Source organism: Sminthopsis crassicaudata, chromosome 4 (assembly GCF_048593235.1).
Source record: "Sminthopsis crassicaudata isolate SCR6 chromosome 4, ASM4859323v1, whole genome shotgun sequence".
Taxonomy (NCBI): Eukaryota; Metazoa; Chordata; class Mammalia; order Dasyuromorphia; family Dasyuridae; genus Sminthopsis; species Sminthopsis crassicaudata.
In genome coordinates this window covers 64,863,236-64,886,123 of record NC_133620.1, presented here as the reverse complement: position 1 = coordinate 64,886,123, position 22,888 = coordinate 64,863,236, and the positions used below count along the sequence as shown (strand labels likewise).

General features: G+C 37.9%; 1 protein-coding gene across 3 annotated transcripts in view; it reads left to right on the top strand.

Moving 5' to 3' along the window:
• Positions 1-22,888, top strand: part of ASTN1 (astrotactin 1) — a 500,602-nt gene that overhangs the window by 461,757 nt on the left and 15,957 nt on the right. For all 3 annotated transcript variants that reach the window (XM_074308443.1, XM_074308444.1, XM_074308445.1), the window contains exons 17-21: positions 2,501-2,769; positions 8,163-8,296; positions 11,295-11,446; positions 12,460-12,595; positions 22,787-22,887. In XM_074308443.1, coding sequence (XP_074164544.1) covers positions 2,501-2,769; positions 8,163-8,296; positions 11,295-11,446; positions 12,460-12,595; positions 22,787-22,887 — 792 coding nt within the window. The remainder of the gene's footprint in view (positions 1-2,500; positions 2,770-8,162; positions 8,297-11,294; positions 11,447-12,459; positions 12,596-22,786; position 22,888) is intronic.

Sequence of the window (22,888 nt, the reverse complement as noted above, 5' to 3'; positions counted from 1 at the left end):
CATCCAGTCAGAGAGAGAGACTGCAAGGATGGAAGATACTTCCAATATGTGAATTCAAGAGCTGGAATAAGATTTTAGAACGAACAGCTAGGGTATGATAGAAAAAGGCTACAGCACAGCCTGGACAACAAGAAGAGTCTCAGAATTATGTATACTCCTTCCTAAAGGGCTGCAAATATCAGTGTGTGAAATCAAGTATAGACATATCCACTCAGTCTGGACCTTTGTAACGAAGGGCTCTGGCAAGTTACTAAACGTACCATTGCCTTCTTTCCAATGAAATCACATTTGGTTTTTCTATTTAAGATTTTACTTAGCTGGGGCAGCTAGGTGGCGCAGTGGATAGAGCACTAGACAATTCAGGAGGACCTGAGTTCAAATGTAGTCTCAGATACTTAATACTTCCTAGCTGTGTGACCCTGGGTGAGTCACTTAACCCCAGCCTGGGGGGGGGGGGGGAGAGATTTTACATAGCTTTTTTTTTTTTTTTTTTTTTTTTACTCAAAAGAACTTCAACTCAAATTTATATCCCTTATTAAGTTTATATATATATATACACACACACACACATGTTACAGGTATAGGAAGCATCTGCTCAAATTGGTATCTCTGGTATAGTAGGAATACAAAACTCAGAAATTATGCTATCAGATACATTGTGGTTTATCCAACTGATTTTAATTCAATAACTATTGCATTAAGTGCCTTCTATATGTCAGGCAGTATACTGGGTGTGGTATACACTGGGGGGTACTTCAGGTACACAAATAAATACAAAATACATTCAAAATAATTATAATAATTGAGGATTCACTAATCATTGAGGGATTCAGGAAAGATCTCTTAGAGAAAAAAGGAACTTGAGGGAAGTGTTTAAGAGAGCTAAAAAATGTTCTAAGAAGTGAAAATGAATATAAAAACATTTTCAGGATTGGATACATCCCATGCAAAGATTCAGAGGTAGCAAGGGAAATATTGTGTATGGAAAGTAGCAGTTACTCAACTGTTCAAACATTCAGCAAGCATTTATTAAGTCCTTACTATGTACTACTTATAGTAGGTATTGGGAATGCTAAAACAAAAGTGAGATTCTCCCTGCCCTCAAAAATGTATTTCCTATTGAGGAAATATAATAAAGACACAAACAAATAAATATAGATTTTGCACAAACAAGCACAAAGTGATTGGGGCAGGTGCTAAGGTCAAGAAGAATCAGAAGAGACCTTCAAAGGGGGCACAAGTGAAAATAGGATAATGGATCTTGAAGAAACCTCAGAGGCCTTCTGATCTATTTTTTTTTCATTGTACAGATTTGAAGACTGAGGCCCAGTGTCCAAGATCTCAAGAGTCAGAGCCTGTTCCTCTCAGGGGAATCATCATTCCTTTTTATATTGCTTGGTTATGTGAGGGATAATCATGTATACTTGGGTAGATACACATTGAATAATAAATAGAATTAGCCCTCGAACAAAGCTTTGAAGAATCCAATCCCTACTAATGGAAAGGAGCTAAAAACTATCTCTGCTTCTTGCCGAGTTCCTTTAAAATCCCTCCATCAGTGCATTGCCCCCCACTCCCAAAGATCCAGCTTTCAGGTATCAGGAATGCTTGAGAAATGGAGAACATCCGCATATACATTCAATCACTGCCCATTGCCCCCAGAAAATTATTTTAACACCAACACCAACAGTAAATGCTTCATAATGGAACCCATATTCATTCTGAAAAATTCAGAACTTTTTTGATGTATGGCATTTTGATTTTTAACAACTTTCTCTTCAAACTTTTTTTTCAATCAAAGTGGAAATTACAAGAAAGAGGCTAGAATAGCAACACCAATGGATAATGTCTCTGGAAAGAATAAGTTGTTTGATGAATTCTGTACTGTGTTCAGCTCAATGGTGAATGTCTTCATTGAAAATAGAATTGGAATACCCCAACTTGTTTTTCTCCTTTCAGGCAAGAGTGGCTGGGTATTTTTTAGCACAATACTCTCTACCTACTCAGAAGCATTTTCCCCATCTTTCTACCATTGTCTAACACTTAAGCATAGAAATGCCAATTTACTTTCTGGCATGAATGTGCTGTCAGAGAAGCAAGCTGTTCATTTCTGAACTTCCCTAAGTTCACCTACAAAGTTTTCCCTTTGCCACTCATAGAAAAAGGCAAAATGATCTGGTAGAAGAACTAGAAGAGAGGTAATTTGAAATCAAGACTCTAGGCCAATTCTTCCTGCCTCTGACAACAAGTTGGTAATTTAATGAGTTATTTGCAGTGTGGATTTCCCCACCAAAATTGGAAGGGCTTAGTCTTGTACATATCTCCTCCAGGATGTATTCAGATATGATTAAGGACTAAATCCTGATATCTAACTGGGGAAAAAAAAAAAAGAAGAAGAAGAAGAAGAAGAACACAAGGTTTCTTGGTGCTTTGAGCCTTTGTTTGCCTTAGGACTTTTTCTCAATTTCACCATGTCTTTCTTTTTGTTTTTCTTTGGCAGGAAACTCCCCCTCAGATGAATCAGAGGAGAGGGAACGGGACCCTAAAGTACTCACATTCCCAGAATATATTGCCAGCCTGTCTGAGTCGGGCACCAAGCGCATGGCGGCTGGAGTCCGCATGGAGTGCCAGAGCCGAGGCCGGTGCCCTTCATCCTGTCCACTGTGTCATGTGACTGCCAGCCCCGATTTGCCTGCTGAGCCAATTCTCCTGGAGGTTACCAAGGCAGCTCCCATCTATGAACTGGTTACAAACAACCAGACACAGCGGGTGAGGGACCCAGAGCTGTCAGCTCCAGATGAAAACACAACAGGGGATTTCAGAGATGGGTTCAAAAAGTGACAGGACACAGTGAAGCTCCACGGTAGACTAAAACTTTTAGAATATTTTAGTTAATCCAAGAACTTGATTTGCATGAGTTTGCATGTTTGCATCTCAAATTTAATTAGCTCATTCATACCACCTACAGTAGTCCAATTGGATATTCAGGGCTCAGCACACCTAAAATTACACAAATTTTCTAACCCATAAGGCTTAGAGAGGGGGCACACAGGGAGAATAAAGAGAGAGCAGAAAGTGGGTGCTCCCCATCCCTATCCCTTCTCAGTCATGACACTAAATATCTGCATGGATTTCAGTGATTGAACATAGTAAACTAAGCATCTTTCTTCATTCATATTGGGCCATTGGCATAGGAATGCAACTAGTTTCCATTAATAACTTCTGAACCCAGAACTGACTAGTACACAGAGAAATGACTGTGGCCATCTGGCAGCATCCACAGATTTTCATGCCAGCATCATTGTGACTGGCAAGATTCCCCATTTTCTCACCCTTGGTCTCCAGGGAAGAGCCTAATAGCCTCTTCTTTCTATACTATGGCACTGAGTCACTCAGTCTCAATTACTGTGTATGATGACATTGTCCAAAATGTTGGATTCCAGTTTGGAATTAGGAAATTGGGGAAATATGGCAAATAATATTTCAAGATGGTTCTCATCTTCCATCTATCTCCTCCTCGGTTATAGTCTTCCTGAGAAGAGTAACTTCAAATTCAAAATGAAAGGGACCTTTGAGAACATCAAGTTCCTCCTTTTCAAAGGAAGAACCTGAGATAAAGATATAGAGTGATTTGCCAAGAGCTAAAAGCTATTGGTAAGTGGCAGGGTGGGATTGCATCCAGCTCATCTCTATGTGAAGTGCAATAATCTTATTTCTCACCACAATATGGAACTACCAAGAATGACAAAGAAAGGGATTGATCAACCTGAGGTTCCATACTGCTGACAAGGTTTAGCCTACCAGAAAGCATCTCATATCTCTTGAGGATATAAGAAGAGGTAGCAAGAGAATAAATTATATTTCTTTTTTTCCACTTTCCCTCCTCTCCCCTTTTTTTTTTCAAAGAGAGGTGATCTTGTGTGAGCCACCTTGTTATGTATGACACTCACTGAAAAATAGAGGGGGGAGAAATGTGCCCACCTTTTTTTGTTTCTTCAATCACTAATGTTCTTAAAAGTTACTTTGTTCAATATTTGAACACAACCAGATTTCCTTTGATCAAAAAGGGAATTCATTCTTTTTAAGTCACCTTCCTTATTATTCCTCAACTAAATCGGTAGGACTAGTCAATGGGGAATAATAAAAGGATGGGAAGGCTTAGGAACAAACCCCTGAAGAGTCTGCTCAGCTGCTGCTTCTGGGAGGGGGCAGGGTCTCCGATTCTGATCCTGCTCCTGCTCCTGCTCCTTCACAGAGCAGGAAGCACCCGTGTCCAGGAACAGCCTCAGCCCTGAGTCTGGTGCACAAAAGGCAGAGAATCCCAGATTCAGAAGCACATAGAATGAATACCACCAACTAGGCTACTTAGAAAAAAAGGTGTCAGAGTGGAGGGGGGAGAGGGGACGAAACTGCCCATCCCTGCAGGAGAGAGCTGGGGGGGATCCCTTGCTTCAGCATCAGCTTTAAGGAAGTGGGCAGTTTGTTTTAAGCTGGCTGTTCATTCCCCTGAACCCCTTGGCAGACACCTAAGACCATTGTCCTCCTTCCTTCCTCCTTTACCTTTTTAATAAAAATAACAGGGGAACTTCTTGGGCACTTTTAATATTATAGTCTCCAAAGTCATATGATGTAGATAGATCTAAATTCCTCTCCCCTGCGCTCCTTTTTTCTCTGCTCTTGGGCTCTTCTGTCATTTTCCAATCTCCTTACCCCCTTTCTTTCTTTCTCCCTCTATCCTTTCTATCTGTCTCTGTCTTTGTGGATATGTCTGTCTCTTTCTCTGGATATGTATATGTAAGTGTATTTCTGTCTCTGTGTGTATGTGTGCTTCTATATATGTGTCTGTCTCTCTATGTGTGTCTCTATCTATCTCTGTCTCTGTGTATTTGTGCATGTGTCTCTGTGTCTGTGTCTGTGTATCTATTTATCTCTGTGTGTATATATGTCTGTGTCTGTCTGTCTGTCTGTCTGTCTCTCTCTCTCTCTACACATCTATGTCTGTTTCTTTCTATGTGTCCATGAGCATGTGTGTGTCTGTGTGTCTGTCTATGTATATGTGTGTATATGTTTCTGTCTCTTTTCTGTATATGTGTGTGTCTGTGTACATATGTATGTGTGTCTATCTCTGTCGGTGTTTAAGTGTGTCTGTCTGTCTGTCTTTTCTCTCTGTGTGTCTATCTCTCACTGCATATTTTCTCTCTATCATTTCTCTTTATGTCTCCCCTCTCCCCTTCTATTCTTTTCCATCCCCTGCTCTCCCTTTCCCTTTGCTCCTTTTCCTTTCCCTTCCCTTCTCCTTTCATTTCCTCTCCTCTCCTCTTTTCTCTTCTCTACTGTTTTTTTTCCTGTCCTCTCCTCTCCTTTTCATGTTTTTTAAAGTTCTTTTTTCTCTCTTTTTTCTCCTGTTTACTCACTCTCAGTCTCTCTCCTCTCCACTTCTCCTCTCTAACATAATGCTTTCCCCTCTCTCCATTTATTTTCTCTTTCCTAAGATGTAGGGAGGGAAAAAGAAATTTCAGGGAAACAAATATTATGATGAAATTGAAAAGAACCTCAGAGATCATTTAGTTCAACTTATACCTGAACAGGAATCTCTTCTCCTACATTCTTGACAAGTGATCATCCTGCCTCCATGCTTGGGATAACCCTAAACTTCTTGAGGGAAACCATTCACATTTTTAAAAAGTTGTTTTGGATTTTTCCCCTTATGTCAAAACAAACTGTGTCTTTCTGCAATTTCTACTTACTGTTCCTACTTCTGTCTTCTGGGGCAAAGCAGGACAGATCATTCCCAGGATAGCCTATCAAATACTTGAGTATAGTAATCATGGACCCTTGAATCTTGTTTTCAGTAGGGAAAACACCTATACTTACTTCAATCAAATGTTTTGTCACATGATCTCCAGTCCAGTCAGTATCCTAATGACTTACTAGGATTCATTCTGCTTGTGAATAGCCTTTTTTAAAATGTGGTCTCCAGAACCAGATGCCATTTGATCAGAGTAGAACATGGTGGGGCTATTAATTCTCCTTCTCTAGGCACAGTTTCATAGAGGGTGAAGTAGTACTATAATAACAATATAATACTAAAACTGCTACTAATAATAATAGCATGTGTTTCTTTAGCACTTCAAAATTTACAAACTACTTTACACGTTATTTCATTTGATCCTCACATTCCTGTGAAATAAGAGCTATTATTATTATTCCTAGTTTCCAAACAAGGAAACTGAAGGCAAGAGAGGTTAAGTGACTTGCTTGATGTCACATAGCTGGGCAGTAATTTAATTCAAGTCTTCCTTGTTCCATATCCAAAAATCTATCCACTGAATTACTTAGATGTACTACAACTATTAGTTTTTTTTTTTCTCTCAATACAACCTATGACATCATTAGTATTTTTAAAATACATTTTTGTTTATTTCATTAAGTATCTCCCAATTACATGTAAAAATCATTTTAAAAAGTTTGAGTTCTAAATCATCTCTCCCCTATACCTCTTGAGAAGTCAAGCAATATGATATGGATTATACATGTGAATCATGCAGAACACATTTCTATATGAGCCAGAGAGACTTAATAAATTAAATCCTAACCCTAGATCTCTAGCTCTTTTTCAAATTTGCTCCTTACAGTGTCCATCCCATTCTCTTTGTGATCTTGGTTCACATTGGTTCAAACTCTTTGGGCACTGGTTTATTCATTTGCAATATGGAAGAATTAGTGATTTCTAAGGCCTTTCCACCCACCTAATTCTAAGCAGAAGCAGATGAGCCTTGTCCTTCATTTGACCTAACCAGAGCACTTTCTTTCTTCAGTGCTTCCCTTAGAAATGGATGTAAAGAGAGGTAACCCAGATCCCAGGCTTTTTATTTAACAGGATTTATCTGACTCTCCTGCCACCCCCAAGGCTTTCTTCCTCCTTTCCCTCTCTCTTCTCCTTCTCATCCACTCTCCTATCTGGCAGCCACAGATAGAGAAATTAGAAAAAAAATGGGGGGGAAGGGAGAGAGAACCAAGCTGGAAGTTTCCAGCACTCAAATAGCATCTTGGATTATTTTTCTCCCCACTTTTGTCCTGTTTTCTTTAGATGGGGAGGCCATGAAGGTTAATGACCACTTCTCTCTTCACATGGACTTTTATGCCTATTTTAGGGTTCCTTTGATTACTATTTTTTAACTAACCTCTTGAATCAGTTTCAAGGTAGAACAGGATTCCTTAACAGACCACTCAAATGAGGCTATCTTTTTACATTTGAAGTACTTTTTAATCCAATTTCTTCCAGAGCAGTTATGTGATTGCTTATTCTAATTCATGTCATATTAGAAAGTGAGGACATGAAAAAGAGAATCAGAAGGAAAGGAGGAGGAAAGTGGGGAAGGACAGTCAGAGAGAAATTCTCAGACTTGCACCCATAGTCCATTCTATGTCCCCTTGGGCCTAAGTGTGTCCCTGTCCAACACTGAGCCTCTCCCCAATGTAGGTTCTCCTCCCTGGCTTAATACTTACTGGTATCCTCCCAGAAGAGGTTGAATGCCTCTTTCACTAATTATAACCTCACACTGCCCTTCAGTTACTCCATCAAAATTTTCTTCTTTTCTTCTCTGTGTCATTTTTTTCTTTAAAGATATTCCAGCTAATGCAATATAGGGAGAGTGCTAAAACAGAGACCCCATAGCACCTTCCTCCTTACTCTGAGAACCAAAAAATATTCTAACAGTGGCCTTCTGGAGCCTGTGGCTCAGTCTTTGTTACCTAACCAAAATTACTGATTCTGTAATTGGAGTTTTAGGAAAGAGAGGAAGGAAGGACATTTGGTTTATATAGTAGGGAAGAGATGGGGGATGCTCAAGACCAGATGGAACCTTTGCTGTTGTGCTCTCTCAGACAATTTTTTATTGCCTAGAACAGGCTACATAATTTTTTTTTCACTCTCAATACCTTTTTCTTCCGAGTTTTTTACATGACCCTAGGTATATAGGCATGCAAATCAAACATTTACTGAAAATAAATCATCATTTAGCACCCTCAGCATTCAGCTATGAGATGCCACATGGAGTAGAAAACCACAATTTAAGAAGCTGGGGTTTAGATTCCCAATAGGGCTTTCTCCTCCTGCTTTCTTCATCCTGATGTCTTCCCCCCCCCCCCTCCTCTTTCAGTTGTTGCAGGAAGCCACCATGAGCTCACTCTGGTGTTCAGGAACCGGGGATGTCATCGAGGATTGGTGTCGGTGTGACTCCAGTGCATTTGGGGCAGATGGCCTCCCCACTTGTGCTCCTCTTCCTCAGCCTGTGTACGTTTCATTTTCCCTTTTGCATGAACACTCCAGCTTTGCTGTCTTCCTATTTATGTGGTACCTAGTACTTCCTTAGTTACTTCTCTCTCCAATCATTGATTTATCCAGGAATGCACTTCTCCTCCAACATCCATTCAAATAGCTCATGAGGGTCCTGATCTAGCCCTTTCCTTTTTCCCTCTTAGCCCAAAGGAGAAACAAGCCCATTTTGTGTGGTCATATTTTAAATTAATAGAATGGACAATGCTATTAATCCCAGCAAGTAGCTAAGGTCCTATCCAATGATACAGAGATCTATACAGTAATCTCAGGGAATATTTTAATCTTCTACTACTAATAGCATTGGTATGGCATTTAAGGTTTGCAAAACACTTTAAATATTATCTCATCTGATTTACATAACAAAACTTAGAGGTAGATGTGATTATTATTCCCAAATTATAGATAGAGAAACTGAAGCTGAGAGATTAATTATGTTATAAAATATTTATTAAATGCTTATTATTTGTCAGGCACAATGCTAAGTAGTGAGAATACAAAAAAAAAAAAAAAAAAAAAAAAAGAAAGAAAGAAAACCCCTGACCTCAAGGAGCATACATTTTAAGGGTGAAGACAACATATAGATGGAAACTGAAAGGGAGGTGATAGGGAAGGTACCTATCATGGAATGAAACTGATGTACCCAAGCACCCTCTTTAAATGGAAAATCCATTCAATGAGACGTTGTTACAGAGGTGGAAGATACTTCCAAAATGCCAGGGCTGGAATGAGGATCAGGATAAAGAGCTAGAAAATAGTAGAAAAAATCTAGAATGCAATCTGGAGAGAATTGTCACTGGAGAAAACTCCACAGCTCATAAATGTCTGAGGCAAGATGCCAATTCTAAAACCCAAGACTTCTGAGCACTCTTGCATCTATAAACTTTGCTAGCCCATCTTTACTATTTAATACTTTGTGACTTAACTGTGCAGTGAACTTTTGGAACTAGATGACCACATGATCTCTAAAGTACCTTTCAACTCTGAATCATTATTCTAGTTATATGAGAATTTAAGACTAAGTTGATTGGACATTAGTCCATAGCCTGAAACAAATACAAACTCATTTTTCTTGTCAACTATAATTATTTGTATCAACTGTTTCTCTTCTTTACAATCGTCATGGTTTCTTGACTGTTGGAGCTTGAATTTCACACATGTCTAAGTTGCATGAAGTCCTTCCCTTTTAATTAGTAGCTTAGCTTTGGTCAGTTTTCAGGGAATTGCAATTCTAATTTTCAGAGAATTGCTATTGTTACAGAAAGAGATGATTTTCTGTAATCAAAATTTTATTTTTCTTTACAAATAGCTAATTCATGACTTAGATAATAGTTGTCTTCAGATCATGGGATGTTGAAGTCAGCTTGATATTTAGCAATAGAGATCCAATGTGTAATCCCTCATCCTTCATACCCACTATCACATATCAACTTGCTTTAAGTTTTGAGTTTCCCACTAATGGGGAAAGCTAGTCCTGACAAACCAATCCTTCAGAGAACCAGTACCATTTATAATTGCCATGGTGGTCAGGATGGTGAACATTGGTCCTAGATTGTAGGAACAAGCTGAGGAACCAAGTGCAAACCAAGATGCCGGTAGTTATGGTACAACAAAGAGTCTGCAGAAAAGTACATAATTTAGAGCTATAAGATAAAGAGAGGAAAGCAAGACAGTAGATGGAAACAATGTTGAAACCCAAGATACACTATGGAGTAATTGACTCCCTATGTGCCAGCTTCAGAATGAGGAAGACCATCTTACCTCTGTCCTGTACTGCTCATGGCACCCCAGAAAACTTGATTAACTTTTTAGTGTCCTGGAAAATTTTCTATAACCATAATTTGCAGAATATTTTCAGATATATTTTGGTTGAGATTCATCTTACTAGAGATTCCTTGCAATGATGAAATAATAATAATAATACCTAACATTTACATAATACCTACTATGTGTCAGACAACTATGCTAAGTACTTTACAATAATTATCTAATTTAATCCTCACAACAACCCTAAATGGTATTATTCCATTTTTATAATGGAGATGCAAACTGAGGTTAATTGACTTGCCCAAGGTCACACAGTTTCTGAGACCAAATTTGAACTTGTGTTTTCTTGGCTCTAGATCCATTGTTCTATTCACTGTTCCACCTAGATGCTTAGGTTTGGACAAACAAATGATTTAAGTCCAAACTTGGGATTTCAGTGACATAAGGAACTCTCTCCGTCTCAATATAAACATGCGACTGTTCTGACAACCTAGAATTAAATTACTTACCCAGAATCACATAATTAGTATTTGCCAAGTCTTCCTTATTCGGGTTCTCTAGTATCCATCTTCACTCTATGGAGCATACACACACACACACACACACACACACACACACACACACACACACACGCATACACACCTACCTTTCCTACCCTCATTGTGGTTGTCTTTGTCCTTATTCCTCACTTCCATTTGATCCTCACAACAATCTTAAGGTAAAATTGCTATTATTATTAGGAAAACTGAGGCAGATGGTAAGTAAGTGACTTGCCCAGGATTATACAAGTAAAAAGTGTCTGAGGTTGGATTTGAACTCAGATTTTCTGGACTTTAAGCCTAGAGTTCTATGCACTGAGCCAACTTCCAAATTGTTCATTTCTATAATAATCAATCAGGGCAGCTGGTTGATGCAGAGGATAAAGTACTGGACCACTAGGTGTGACTTTGGACAAGTCCCTTAAACTTGTTTGCCTCAGTTTCCTCATCTGTAAAATGAACTGGAAAAATAAATGGCAGAAAACTCCTAAAAGGGGGGGGGCATAAAGGGTTGGACATGACTGCAAAATGACTAAACAACTATGACACATAGCCACTGATTAATCCGAACACTGACAATGGATTAGTAGCAATAGTAGTTAGATCTCAAGGTTAGTACCAGTTTCATTTTCTTTCCTCTTATCCTGCAGACTCAGGCTCTCCACAGTTCATGAGCCTAGCAGCACACTGGTGGTACTGGAGTGGGAACACTCAGAGCCACCAATAGGAGTACAGATTGTGGATTACCTCATGCGTCAGGAAAAAGTCACAGACAGGATGGACCATTCCAAAGTGGAGACAGGTGAGTGACTACCTCTTAGAGAACTTATCTTGCTCTGGGGTAATGAAAAAGGTCTTACCCCTGCAGCTGCCTCCAACAAGGCTCTGCTTTACTTTCCCACTATTGCCAGAGACACAAGGATCAGTCATTGGCCCTAGCAGGGATTGTCCATCTTGCTCTTTTAAGAACTGCTTAATGGTGAACATCCAACAAAAGTTGTTTTGATTTTTCTTTTCTCTCTGTTTATAAAAGAGGTGTCCATTTCATAGCCTCTAGGCATTCTCTCAGAGCCACATTTAAATAAACAACATTACAATAAACTGGTTGTGATGGCCCACAATTAGGAAACAATTCTCTGCTAACCACTGCCATGATTACAGGGGAAAGAAAAATATTCCTTTACTAATAAGCCCCCTCCAGGCAAAAGTCTTCCCAAACATGAGTTTTGCCCCATGTTTTGTCCTAAAGCAAACTCTGATTTTACCTGATTTAGCTACAGAGGAAAATTTTCAAACTAGTTTGGGGCGCTGCCACTGAAAGCACCTTGGGCCAATGTTTCCACACAGGGAAAAGGTCAGTATTTGTGGTGCTAATATGACTTGTGCGTTTAAGGTAGGCACCCACAGTGAGCATTTAGTCTGACCCTGTTACCACATGATCCAATAACAGAAAAATGGATTGTGCCATCTGTCAATTCTCAGCAATTTGGCCTGGTACACTATCCAAGGCAGGTTGGGTGAGGGACTAACCAATCTAGCCCTTGAGAGATCAAAACTGCTGGATTCCATCTTCATAGCAGTGATGGCTGACTAAGGCTTCTTTTCCTCACCCATGCTAAGGACCCTTACATTGAATGCTGATGAATCCACAGTCCTCTGAACATTTGGGGGCTTTAAAGGTGGTTGGATTGTAGAGGATTTGGGGGAAAAGTACATCTAATGACAGATTTTTATGAAGGTTATCTTCCTTTCCCATTGTTTGATCTTCCTTTATCTTTTTTTCATGCACTTTCCTTTCCTTTTCCTTCTGTGCAGAAACTGTGTTGAGTTTCATTGATGACATCATCTCTGGAGCAAAGTCCCCATGTGCCATGCCATCTCAGGTGCCTGACAAGCAGTTCAACACCATCTCTCTGATTATCCGTTGCCTGGAACCTGACACCACCTACATGTGAGTAGTACTTCAACTCATTGGAGACACATGGTCCATGGTGGAAAGAATATTGGATTTGGAATCAGTGAAGTGTATTTTAGATCCTACCTTTGCCACTTCATACAGTATTGACATTGGACATTTCCTTTTTTTTTTCTTTTTTTTTTTTTCTCAACCTTATTTTCCTCAACTCCAAATGAAGTTAGGCAACATGACTTCTAAGTTCCCTAATCGCTCAAAATCCTTGGTCTTCTTTCTCATGAGTGCTAAATCCGTGAGTACCGTGATTTCCTGATGACTTTTGCTATCTACTTTTCTCTCTTCAAATCCACAGTGAAATATAACAAGTCTTCCAAGTGTTATCAGTGTATCTTTTCAAAGACAGTGAACTTCCCAATTATGAACTGTTCTCTGATACACCATACACCTCCAAAGGTCTAGAGATATTTTTAAATGCCTCATTGAGTAGAAATAATGGCATTATACAAATCATATTAGGTTAAGTGAGAATACTTGAGAGTGAGTTCTGATTCTGGGACCCCCTAATTATGTGTCATTTAACCTATTTGATTCCCAGTTTTCTTGTCTATAAAATGAGTACAATAATATTTGAAGTACTTACCTCACTGATGGAATTGTTTTGTGAATCTTAAAAATCCAGATAAATATGAATTATTATGATTATTGTAAAACATGAAAAGGGGAATAAACCTTGATAAAATCTGAAGCAAGAGGGAAAAGTTGTTGGTTTAGGCACGGTGCCCAGAGATGCAGTGCTGAAACCTCATGTCCCCACCAAGTATGAAAATCATTTAACAGTTTACAGATTAGCTCATAAGAAGAGAATCACAGTAGCAGAAAAAGTTATTTCCATTTCAACAACTAAAAAGCTCAAAGATGTGGAGTGGATGGGGACGAGGGTGGAAAAGAAGAGTTATGACCTGCAAGATAGGATTTGGGGGGATCTTAAAATTTTAAAGAAGCTAATAGACTGGGAAAAGGCAAGATGTTATAATTCTTTAGATAACCCAAAAGGAAATAGACCACTGTTATGAAATGGCATTCTAAGAATGACATAGAAATTGAACATGATAACATACCCCTCCTAAAAAGGCAATTTGCCTTTTAAGGATGTCCAAATGGAATTCTACTCTGCAGTGACAATAAGGGTAATTAGCAGGGTCATTTTCACTTAGCCAGAATATGGCCTTGCATTTTGCAATATTGTTCAATACCGTTCATTGTGAGGAATTCATAATTTTTAAAATTTTTAAACTCTACTTTGAGCAGAAATACATAGCATCATACAAATCACACCGGGTTAAGAACTCAGAACCTCAGAACACTTGAAAGTGAGTTCTGACTCTTAGAATCCTAATTATGAGACATTTAACCTACCTGTTCCCAGCTTCCTTGTCTGTAAAATGAGTATGAAAATACTTGAACAATTCACCTACTTGGTGGAGTTGTGAGTCTGAAGAATCTAGATAAAATGAATCTTATGATTATTGTAAAGCAGGAAAAAGGAGATAGATCTTGATAAAATATGAAACATGAGGGAAAAGTTGTTGGGTAAATTTAGGCACAGTGCCCAGAGATGCAGTGCTGAAACCTCATGTCCCTAAGTGATGAAAATCACTTAGCAGTTTACAGATTAGCTCATAAGAAGAGATTTTGATTTGGTTTTGTTGATTTGTTTGCTTGTTGGAGCTGTAGTGTCTAAAACAGCAGGGATCTTAAATTATTTCAGGATCCATGATGTAGTAAGAATAGCACATTGATAATAACTAGTATTTATATGATTTTTTAAGAGTTGCAAAATTCTTTAGAGAGTTACCCAGTCTACTCATTTGATGCCTGTAAAATAGATGCTATTATTAAATCTATCTCACAGATGAGGAAACTGAAGTACTGAGAGGTTAAGTGAGTTATCCAGAATCACATAATTAGTGTCTGAAGCAAAAACTGAATTCAGGTCTTCCCAACATCAAGTCATACATTGTGTTCACTGTGCCATCTAGTTAGCCAATAATAGGATAATGATATATCAAACTCATATGAGAACTAGATGAACTTATTCATTAATGTTTATTCAGTAACAAAAAACAGTTACTTTCTCCATCTCTGAAATAATTCATAAAGGCCTAATAGTAGAATAGCAACTTGTTTCCAAATTGTTTCTCTCTGAGCAGCCTCAAAAAATATGAGAATAAAATAGTAATAATGATAACTCTAAAAATGGTATTTGGACATTTCTTTCAAGTTTGCCAAGCACTTAAATCATTTCCCATTTCCAACCTCACAACAATTCTGTCAGTCAAGCTCTGTGGACATTGTTACCACCATTTTACAGATGGGAAAACAGGCTCAGAAAGATGGAGTGATTTTCTGTGGTCATTCCTAAGTGACTGCTTCAGGCATAGGATCCCAAATCTTAAACTAGAATGATTTCAACACTAATGCAATCCTTTAAACTTTATAGATGAGGAAACTGGGGTTCACAATGCATTACAAGTCAGACATCGATTGACTATCAATTTGAATTGTATACTATGGAAAAGGAAGCAGAAAGAGGATTTCTTTTTTGAGGTACCTGACTCCGGATGGCAGTCACCCCCATTAGATTGGCTTGGCTTGAACTGACTCAGCTGGATCTTAAGTAGCTTAAGATAGAACCCTCACTTTCCCAGTAATGTGCTGTCATAGTTCATGAAAGTATTAGTCAATGAACTTCTTGCATGAACAGACAATCTCTGTGAGAAAAAAAATCTTATCAATTGTATTGAGAAAAATATATAGCAATAATATCATATGGTATAAGAGTTAATACAACAAATGCAACCTTATCTCATTGGATGTCACCAGAGCCTGTCCCAGGAAGGTGAGACAGCAGAGATCCACTAGGTCTAGATACTGATCACCTCTGGTGATAAAAGAATGATCTATATTTCCCCCTTTTTTTTTTTTTTTTTTGCTGAGGCAATTGCCCAAGGTCACACAGCTAGTAAGTGTTAAGTGTCTGAGACCAGATTTGAACTCAGATCCTCCTGACTTCAGGACTGGTGCTCTATTCACTGCACCATCTACCTGCCCCACACTTCTGCATCATTAACGAGTTATATTAGACAAATGGTTTTAATTTTTCTATTATAGATTATCAGCCCTAAAAATGAGGATGATCATAGGCTTTTTCCACTATGAGAATTAAAGGATGTGTCCTTCACATTCCACCTTAAGTTCTTCCTTCTATAAGAAGTCTTTCCAGGGCAGCTAGATGGTAAAGTGGATAGAGTACCAGCCCTGAAATCAGGAAGATCTGAGTTCAAATCTGAACTCAGACACTTAATACTTACTAGCTATATGATCCACAAGTTACTTAACCCCAATTGCCTCATCAAAATTTTTTTCCTAATTAATATTTTCTGTTGATTATCTCCAATTTGTCAAGGATACACCTCATTTGTAGGTATTTATTAACATTTTGTCTCACCCTAGGATTAAGGTCTTTGAGATCAGGGACTATTTTTTGTCTTTCTTTATCTACTGGCTCTAAGCATGGTGGCTAGCACATACTAAGACTTTAATAAATGACTGATGCTAATAGGATCAAATAATTGGAAAACACATTCTAACATTAAACAAGTGATGTCCAGTGATGTAAAATCAGTTTACCCAAAGTCACAGAGCCCACTGCTGAGGAAGCCAGAACTATAATTCAGGCATCCTGCTTCTCACTGCAATACTCTGCACTATATCATGTTGTCTCTCCTTAAATACCTAACACCATGATTGCTTACTCCAGAAGAGTTGTCATAAAGAGAGATTGGGATTAATTCAGCTTATCACTGGACAAGAGAATTGGAAGTTTTCAAGATGCAAATTTAGGTCATCAGAAAAATTTTCCTAGAAATTAGAGCTGTCCATATCTGCAGAGAACTATCACAAGAGATATCACAAGTGAGTTTTGCCTCATTTAAGGTTTTACATAAAAAAGATAAATTGGTACTATTGAGGATTTCTTAATTGAGAACTTCTTTGACAATTATATTTTCTTGTAACTGGTTTCATTTGTAATCCTAAGAATTTTATTTTATGTTTGTAAAATCAGTATTCTGAGAAGCATTCCAGAGGCTTTCACCAGACCACCAAAAGGGTCCATGACACAAACATGATTAAAAATCTCTTTAGGGAATTGTTCCAGGTCGAAATGGGCCAGATGGTCTCTGAGATGCCTTCCAAATAGAGAATTCTGGGGACTTTCTGAATTCGGAGAATAGTGAGTCAGATAAAGGGATGAGCTCAGATTGCCAAGCCTGCAGGGAGAAGATCCTTGCAAGGGAGAGGCAAGGGCAGCTAATTCATGAGAATAAGCAGGGGACTACTCCATGCTCATCACGTTGCAGGCTGTTAAGCCTCTAAGAGGCCTCAGAGTCAGATCCAATTCTGTGTTTGCTCACATGCTCACGCGTCCCCAGTAAGCATGGTTATTAGCATGCCAACTGAGGTCTAAACAAACACAGCTTGGGAGGCCATGTTGTAATAAGCACAGGCTTTTAAAAAGACCTTAAATATGATTCTCCATTAGTTTACTGGGCAAGGTGCATGACTTCTCTTGGGTTTAAAAGAGACTAGATAGTCCTCTTGCTGCCCAATAAATGTTAAATAATAATAATATGAACAATAATAATGATGACGTTGATAAAAGGAGGGCACATTTATATACTGATTGGCCACAAAATTGCCACTTTAAAATGTGTTATGCCCTACTTGATCCCTATAGTCAGGCTAATGTCGCAGAATGTCAGTTCATTAAGCCATCAGAAAGTGTTTTGCCCTGTTAAAGAAAACAGGGATAAAACTGACCCTTTGCCCAAGTTTATATGATGCTTATTCCCAATTAGAAATAGAGACAGCCCGAGGACCTCTACATAGTCACCAACTTGTTTCCATATGGTGGTGTAATGACTAATTAGCAGGTGATTTATGGTACTTTGCAAAGCTATTAGTGATGCAGAAAAATGTAGATTTATACAGATACAAATGCATATTCCATATATACAACACATACATATAACCCTTTGCAGACTGTATTCAAACTCTCTTTACAGACTTGTGTTCCATTCTTCCCCATTCTGCGTTCTAAGTTCCAAACTAAATTCTAACTTACACAAATCAATATTCTGTTTCCTAGCCCTTTAACTTTTCCCAGGCTGTCTTCCATATGTGAGATACTTTCTTTTTTACTTTCATTTGCAATCCCTAGCTTCCTTCAGGGATGTTCCCAATTTTTTGTGCTGCTTCCTCCTTAGTGAAATGACTTTGAATTGGCAATATGTATGTAAACATATATTGACATCTATATGTGTTTACATACATGTTTGTATATGTCCATATATATAGATGCAAATATGTGCTTATACATATATGTGTATTACATTTGCTTATGTGTTTACTTGTTTACATTTCCCCAATAGAATGTAAAATTGATTGAGAACTGAGAGTGTTTTCATTTTGTCTTTGAATCCTAAACTCCTAGCACTTAAGAAATACTTGATAAATACCTATTGTATTGAATCCAATTATATTCAATAGTCAGAAGCTCCAATATGAGAACTAGACTATGATATAGTCACAGAGGCAAGCCTTCCAAGGATCTACATGGAACAATGAATGTAAAGAAACTTTTATGAAACTTACAGAAGCCCACACAAAATTTGTAAGGGGGCATGAAAAATAATGGTGTTGATTCTTCCTATTTTGGCCATCGCTAGTATTTTTTCTCCACTTGTATTTGTTGTTGATAAATTAGGTCATTCAATCATTTCATTTTTGGGAGTATTGATAATAGACAACTTATTTGTTCAAAGTTCTTCCTAAAACAACATTACTGTCATTGAAAACAATATTTTCTTGGTTTTGAGAATTCATTTCATTTTTCATTATTCTGTGCAAGTCTTTCCACATATTTTTAAATCATTGAGATTATAATTTCTTACAGCACAGCAATATTCCATCATAATCATATACCATGGCTTTGTTCAACCATTCATCAATTGATTGGCATTCCTGCAATTTCCAGTTCTTTATCACCCCAAAGAGAGCTGCTATAAATGTTTTAGAATATATAGATTCCTTTTATTTTTCTTTAATCATCTTTGAAAATAGAGTAAGTAGTGGTATTGCTGGGTTACAGGGTATAGGTAGTTAAATAACTCTTTGGGCATAATTCCAGATTCCTCCCCAAAATAAGAATTAATTCACAATTCCACTAAAAATGAATTTGTGTCCCATTTTCCCACACCATCTCTGACATACAAAATGATATATCAATATTCATTTTATAAATAGTTATTGCCTATCATATTCCAAGTGCTATGCTTAGAGTGGGTATTGAAAGACAAAATTTATTAAAGAATCATTGATTTTGAGAGTTGGAAGGGACTTTAGGATACACACTATTCAATCAATTCACAAAAGAACACCTAAATTTAACATACCTAACCAGTGGTCATTCAGCCTCCTCTTGAAGATCCCCATGTCCTTATTCAGCCCGCTTCACTTTTAAACAGCTCTAATTGTTAAGAATTTCCATTTATTTGTTTAGTTGTCTCATTGGTTGGTTGTTCAAATGTTCAGGCCAACAAGGCAATATTTACACCTCAACAACTTTCATCAACTACTTCTAGTTTTACCCTCTATGCCAAATAGATTAAGGCTAATCTTTCTTCCACTTGACAGCCCTTCAAATACATGAACACTGCTAACATAGTCCCTTGGTGTCTTCTCATCTCAAGGGTAATCATAGTCAACAAATCTTCCATTGAAATGGATTCAAGGCCCTTCATCACCCTGGTTGTCCTCCTCTGAATATTCTTCAGCTTTTCAATGTCATTCATAAACCATGGCTCTGAGAACTGAACATAAGATTCAAGATCAAGAGTAATGAGGGTATAGGGCAGAGTATAATGGGAATATTGCTCTCCTATTTCTGGAGAATATCACTCTCCTATTCCTGACTTCATACTATCCAAGATTATATTATGACTTTTTGACTGCCACATCCTAAATAATTCATACTGAACTTGTAGTCTAAGAAAACCCAGAGATATATTCCCCCATAAGAGTTATCTACCCATACTTTTTCATTCCCTGGTTTTGTAATTGTGAAATTGATTTTTCATCCCAAAGTGCAAAATGAATCTAAACTGACAAGATCCTTTTGGGTTGAGAATTTGTCAACTACTATTTGTCTCTTTCAGCTTAAGGATTTTACATTAGGGCATATACGGGCAGCTAGGCAGAAAGGAGGCACAGTGGATAGAGTGTGGGGTCTGAATTCAGAAATACAAGACTTCAAATTTGGCTTAGATATTAACGGTGTGACCCACACCAAGTCCCTTAATTTCTATTATAGTTTCCTTGTCTATAAAATGGGGCTGTTGTAGCCAACAGATCTATTGGCATCCAAGGCCCTTCATCATCCTGGTTGTCCTGCTCTGAATATTTTTCAGTTTTTGATGCCATTCCTAAACCATGATTCCCCAAACTGAGCATAAGATTGAAGATCAAGAGTGACAAGGACACATAGCAAAGTACAATGGAAATATCACTCTTCTATTTCTAGAGAATATCATACTCTTATTCCTGCCTTTTCATGTAGTGTAAGATTACATTTGGTTTTTTTGTTTGTTTTTTTTTGTTTTGTTTTGTTTTTTGTTTTGTTTTTTAACTGCCACATCCTACCTAATTCATACCAAGGTAGTATTTACCTCTAAGGATTGTTGCCAGAATCATAAAAGGTAGTATTTATAAAGTGCTTAGCAAAATTCCTGCCACATAGTAAATATTATATAAATTTTTTTTTTGTTTTTTTTTGTTTTTTGTTTTGTTTTTTAACTGCCACATCCTACCTAATTCATACCAAGGTAGTATTTACCTCTAAGGATTGTTGCCAGAATCATAAAAGGTAGTATTTATAAAGTGCTTAGCAAAATTCCTGCCACATAGTAAATATTATATAAATTTTATCTATTATTATTATTAATGAGCTACCATCCCTAAGTGCTAAAAGTTATATATAGTGCCAATACTAACCAATATTGAAGCAGCAACCAGAAAGGGCTGCTGCTAATTCAGGAGATGTTGACCATACTTGTGCCATCTTGAAATGTTGAAGGGAAGCAGAGGGGATAATGTTTGCAAAGTCCTTAGGAAGCTTTAGAGCACTATTCATACTGATTCATTATCAGTATTATTGTAAGCTATTTACAATACTACTATTTACAATCTACAAACAGCTATTTGTAGATAAAAAACATAATATTTTACAAAGCACCTTCTCAACAACTGGTTGAAGTAGGTCACAAGAGAATAAATTCCAGACTAGATGTGATTTTAGAAATCACCAACACTCACTCTATTTTTTGTTGTTCAGACATTTTTTGGTTGAGTTAGATTCTTCATGACTCCATTTGAAGTTTTCTTGACAAAGATATTCAAGTAGATTGTCATTTCCTTCTCTAGTTCTTTTTACAAACAAGAAAATTGAGGCAAATAGAGTTAAGTGATTTGCCCAAAGTCACACAGGTAGCAAGTTTCAGAGAACAGATTTCAATGTAGGCCTTTCTGATTTCAAGTCCAGTGCTCAATCCACTGCATCATGTAAATGAAAAATAAAATAAAAAAGCAGAAACCCAGAGATTAAATGGATTTTCCAGAGTTACACAGCTAATAAGTATGAGAAGTAGTTCTAAATTAAAAACCTTTTAGGCTCCATGTCCTGTATAGAAACTGCTCTTCCAGACATGTAGTTTCAAATTCTGGCTCTGATGGGAGCATTCTATATGATCATGGACAACAAGATGTCTGAGTCTCAGTTTGATGGAGGGATCTTGTTGCAAAAAAAAAGTTAATCATGAACAGTGTTAAGTTTGAAATGGGTCAGTGTAGCAAGCTGTCGTCTCCAGAAGCTGCCGGATCGCTCTCTGGGAAGAGATCTGCTGTGTCTACTCAAATCTCTCAGACAGATTCTTCTTCCTGTAACGAACCGTTGTCTCCAGGCGGTTGCTGTTAACTCTTGTCCAGAGAAGTGACTTCCCTTCCTGCAGAGAGCCCCGTCAGGCCTGATGCAATGCAGAGACTTCTCCTTGAATCCTGGCTCTGAATCTCCTCCAGCTCTTATCCTTCCCCAGGCAGACTGCTCTCCAGGCCCAATGTTGCCTCTTTTATCCTCCCAGAGAATGGGCGTGGGATAATGCAAGGGCTTCAGGGAAGAACCACTTCAACCAATGAGCTTGCTCCTTCTAGGATTCCTAAGGTGTAAACTCCCTTTACAAGTCTGAGCCAGAGAACTGTCAGGTCAACCTGATTTCTCACCTTGTAATTGTCCAGACAACCTAAATTCTCACCTTGTCACTGTCCAGACAACCTGAGTTCTCACCTAGTAATCCTAACAGGTCAGTGTCAAGGAGAAGCAAATTATGTGAAAATGTTTTCTTTTTTCTTTTCCAGTTTTGCCAGCTTATTAGCTGAATGTTGGTGGGAAAGTTAATTTCTCTTAGTATTATTTTTTCATTTGGGGGATGGGGATGAGAATGCATTAACTAGTTACCTCATAAGACTAGTGCAAATGTCACATGATGGTGTATGGGAAAACACTAAAACATTCAAAGCATTATACTAATATCAGAAGACATCTTTTTCTGATAACTGAAGAGCTTCCAAAGTCATCCAGAATGGCCAAAGGAACATGTCATTATAGAATTATAGTTATTTGATATTGAAATGGGCTTTTTTGGGAAATGGGGGTTCCCAATTTCTGGAGGCCTAAAAGCACATAGTAGATGACCACTTAAGTATACTGCAAAGAATATTCTTATCTAATAATGGATATTTAATTAAGATGTTCTCTAAGTTGCCTTGTATAAAAGAGTAAATTAAATGACTATCAAACAGTAGACCAAAGACAATAAACATAGAATTATTTTGTTATTACCTTTAATTGCAGAACAGTTGTAGGCAATTGAACTAACAGAATTCCTTGCTTATTTAGCATCATTATGGTGTAAGTAACACCTCAAACTCTTAAATCTCCATGTAGTCTCTCTTGGACAAAGCACAGCTTTGAAACTGTGCTCTAGAGTTATCTCTCAGATGGCTTTCTCTTAGAAATTGTGATGACAACATTGGTGTCTTCCCACACTCCCTCAGGTTTACCCTGTGGGGAGTGGACAATACAGGACGACGTTCCAGACCAAGTGATGTGATAGTGAAGACCCCCTGTCCAGTGGTAGATGACGTGAAAGCCCAAGG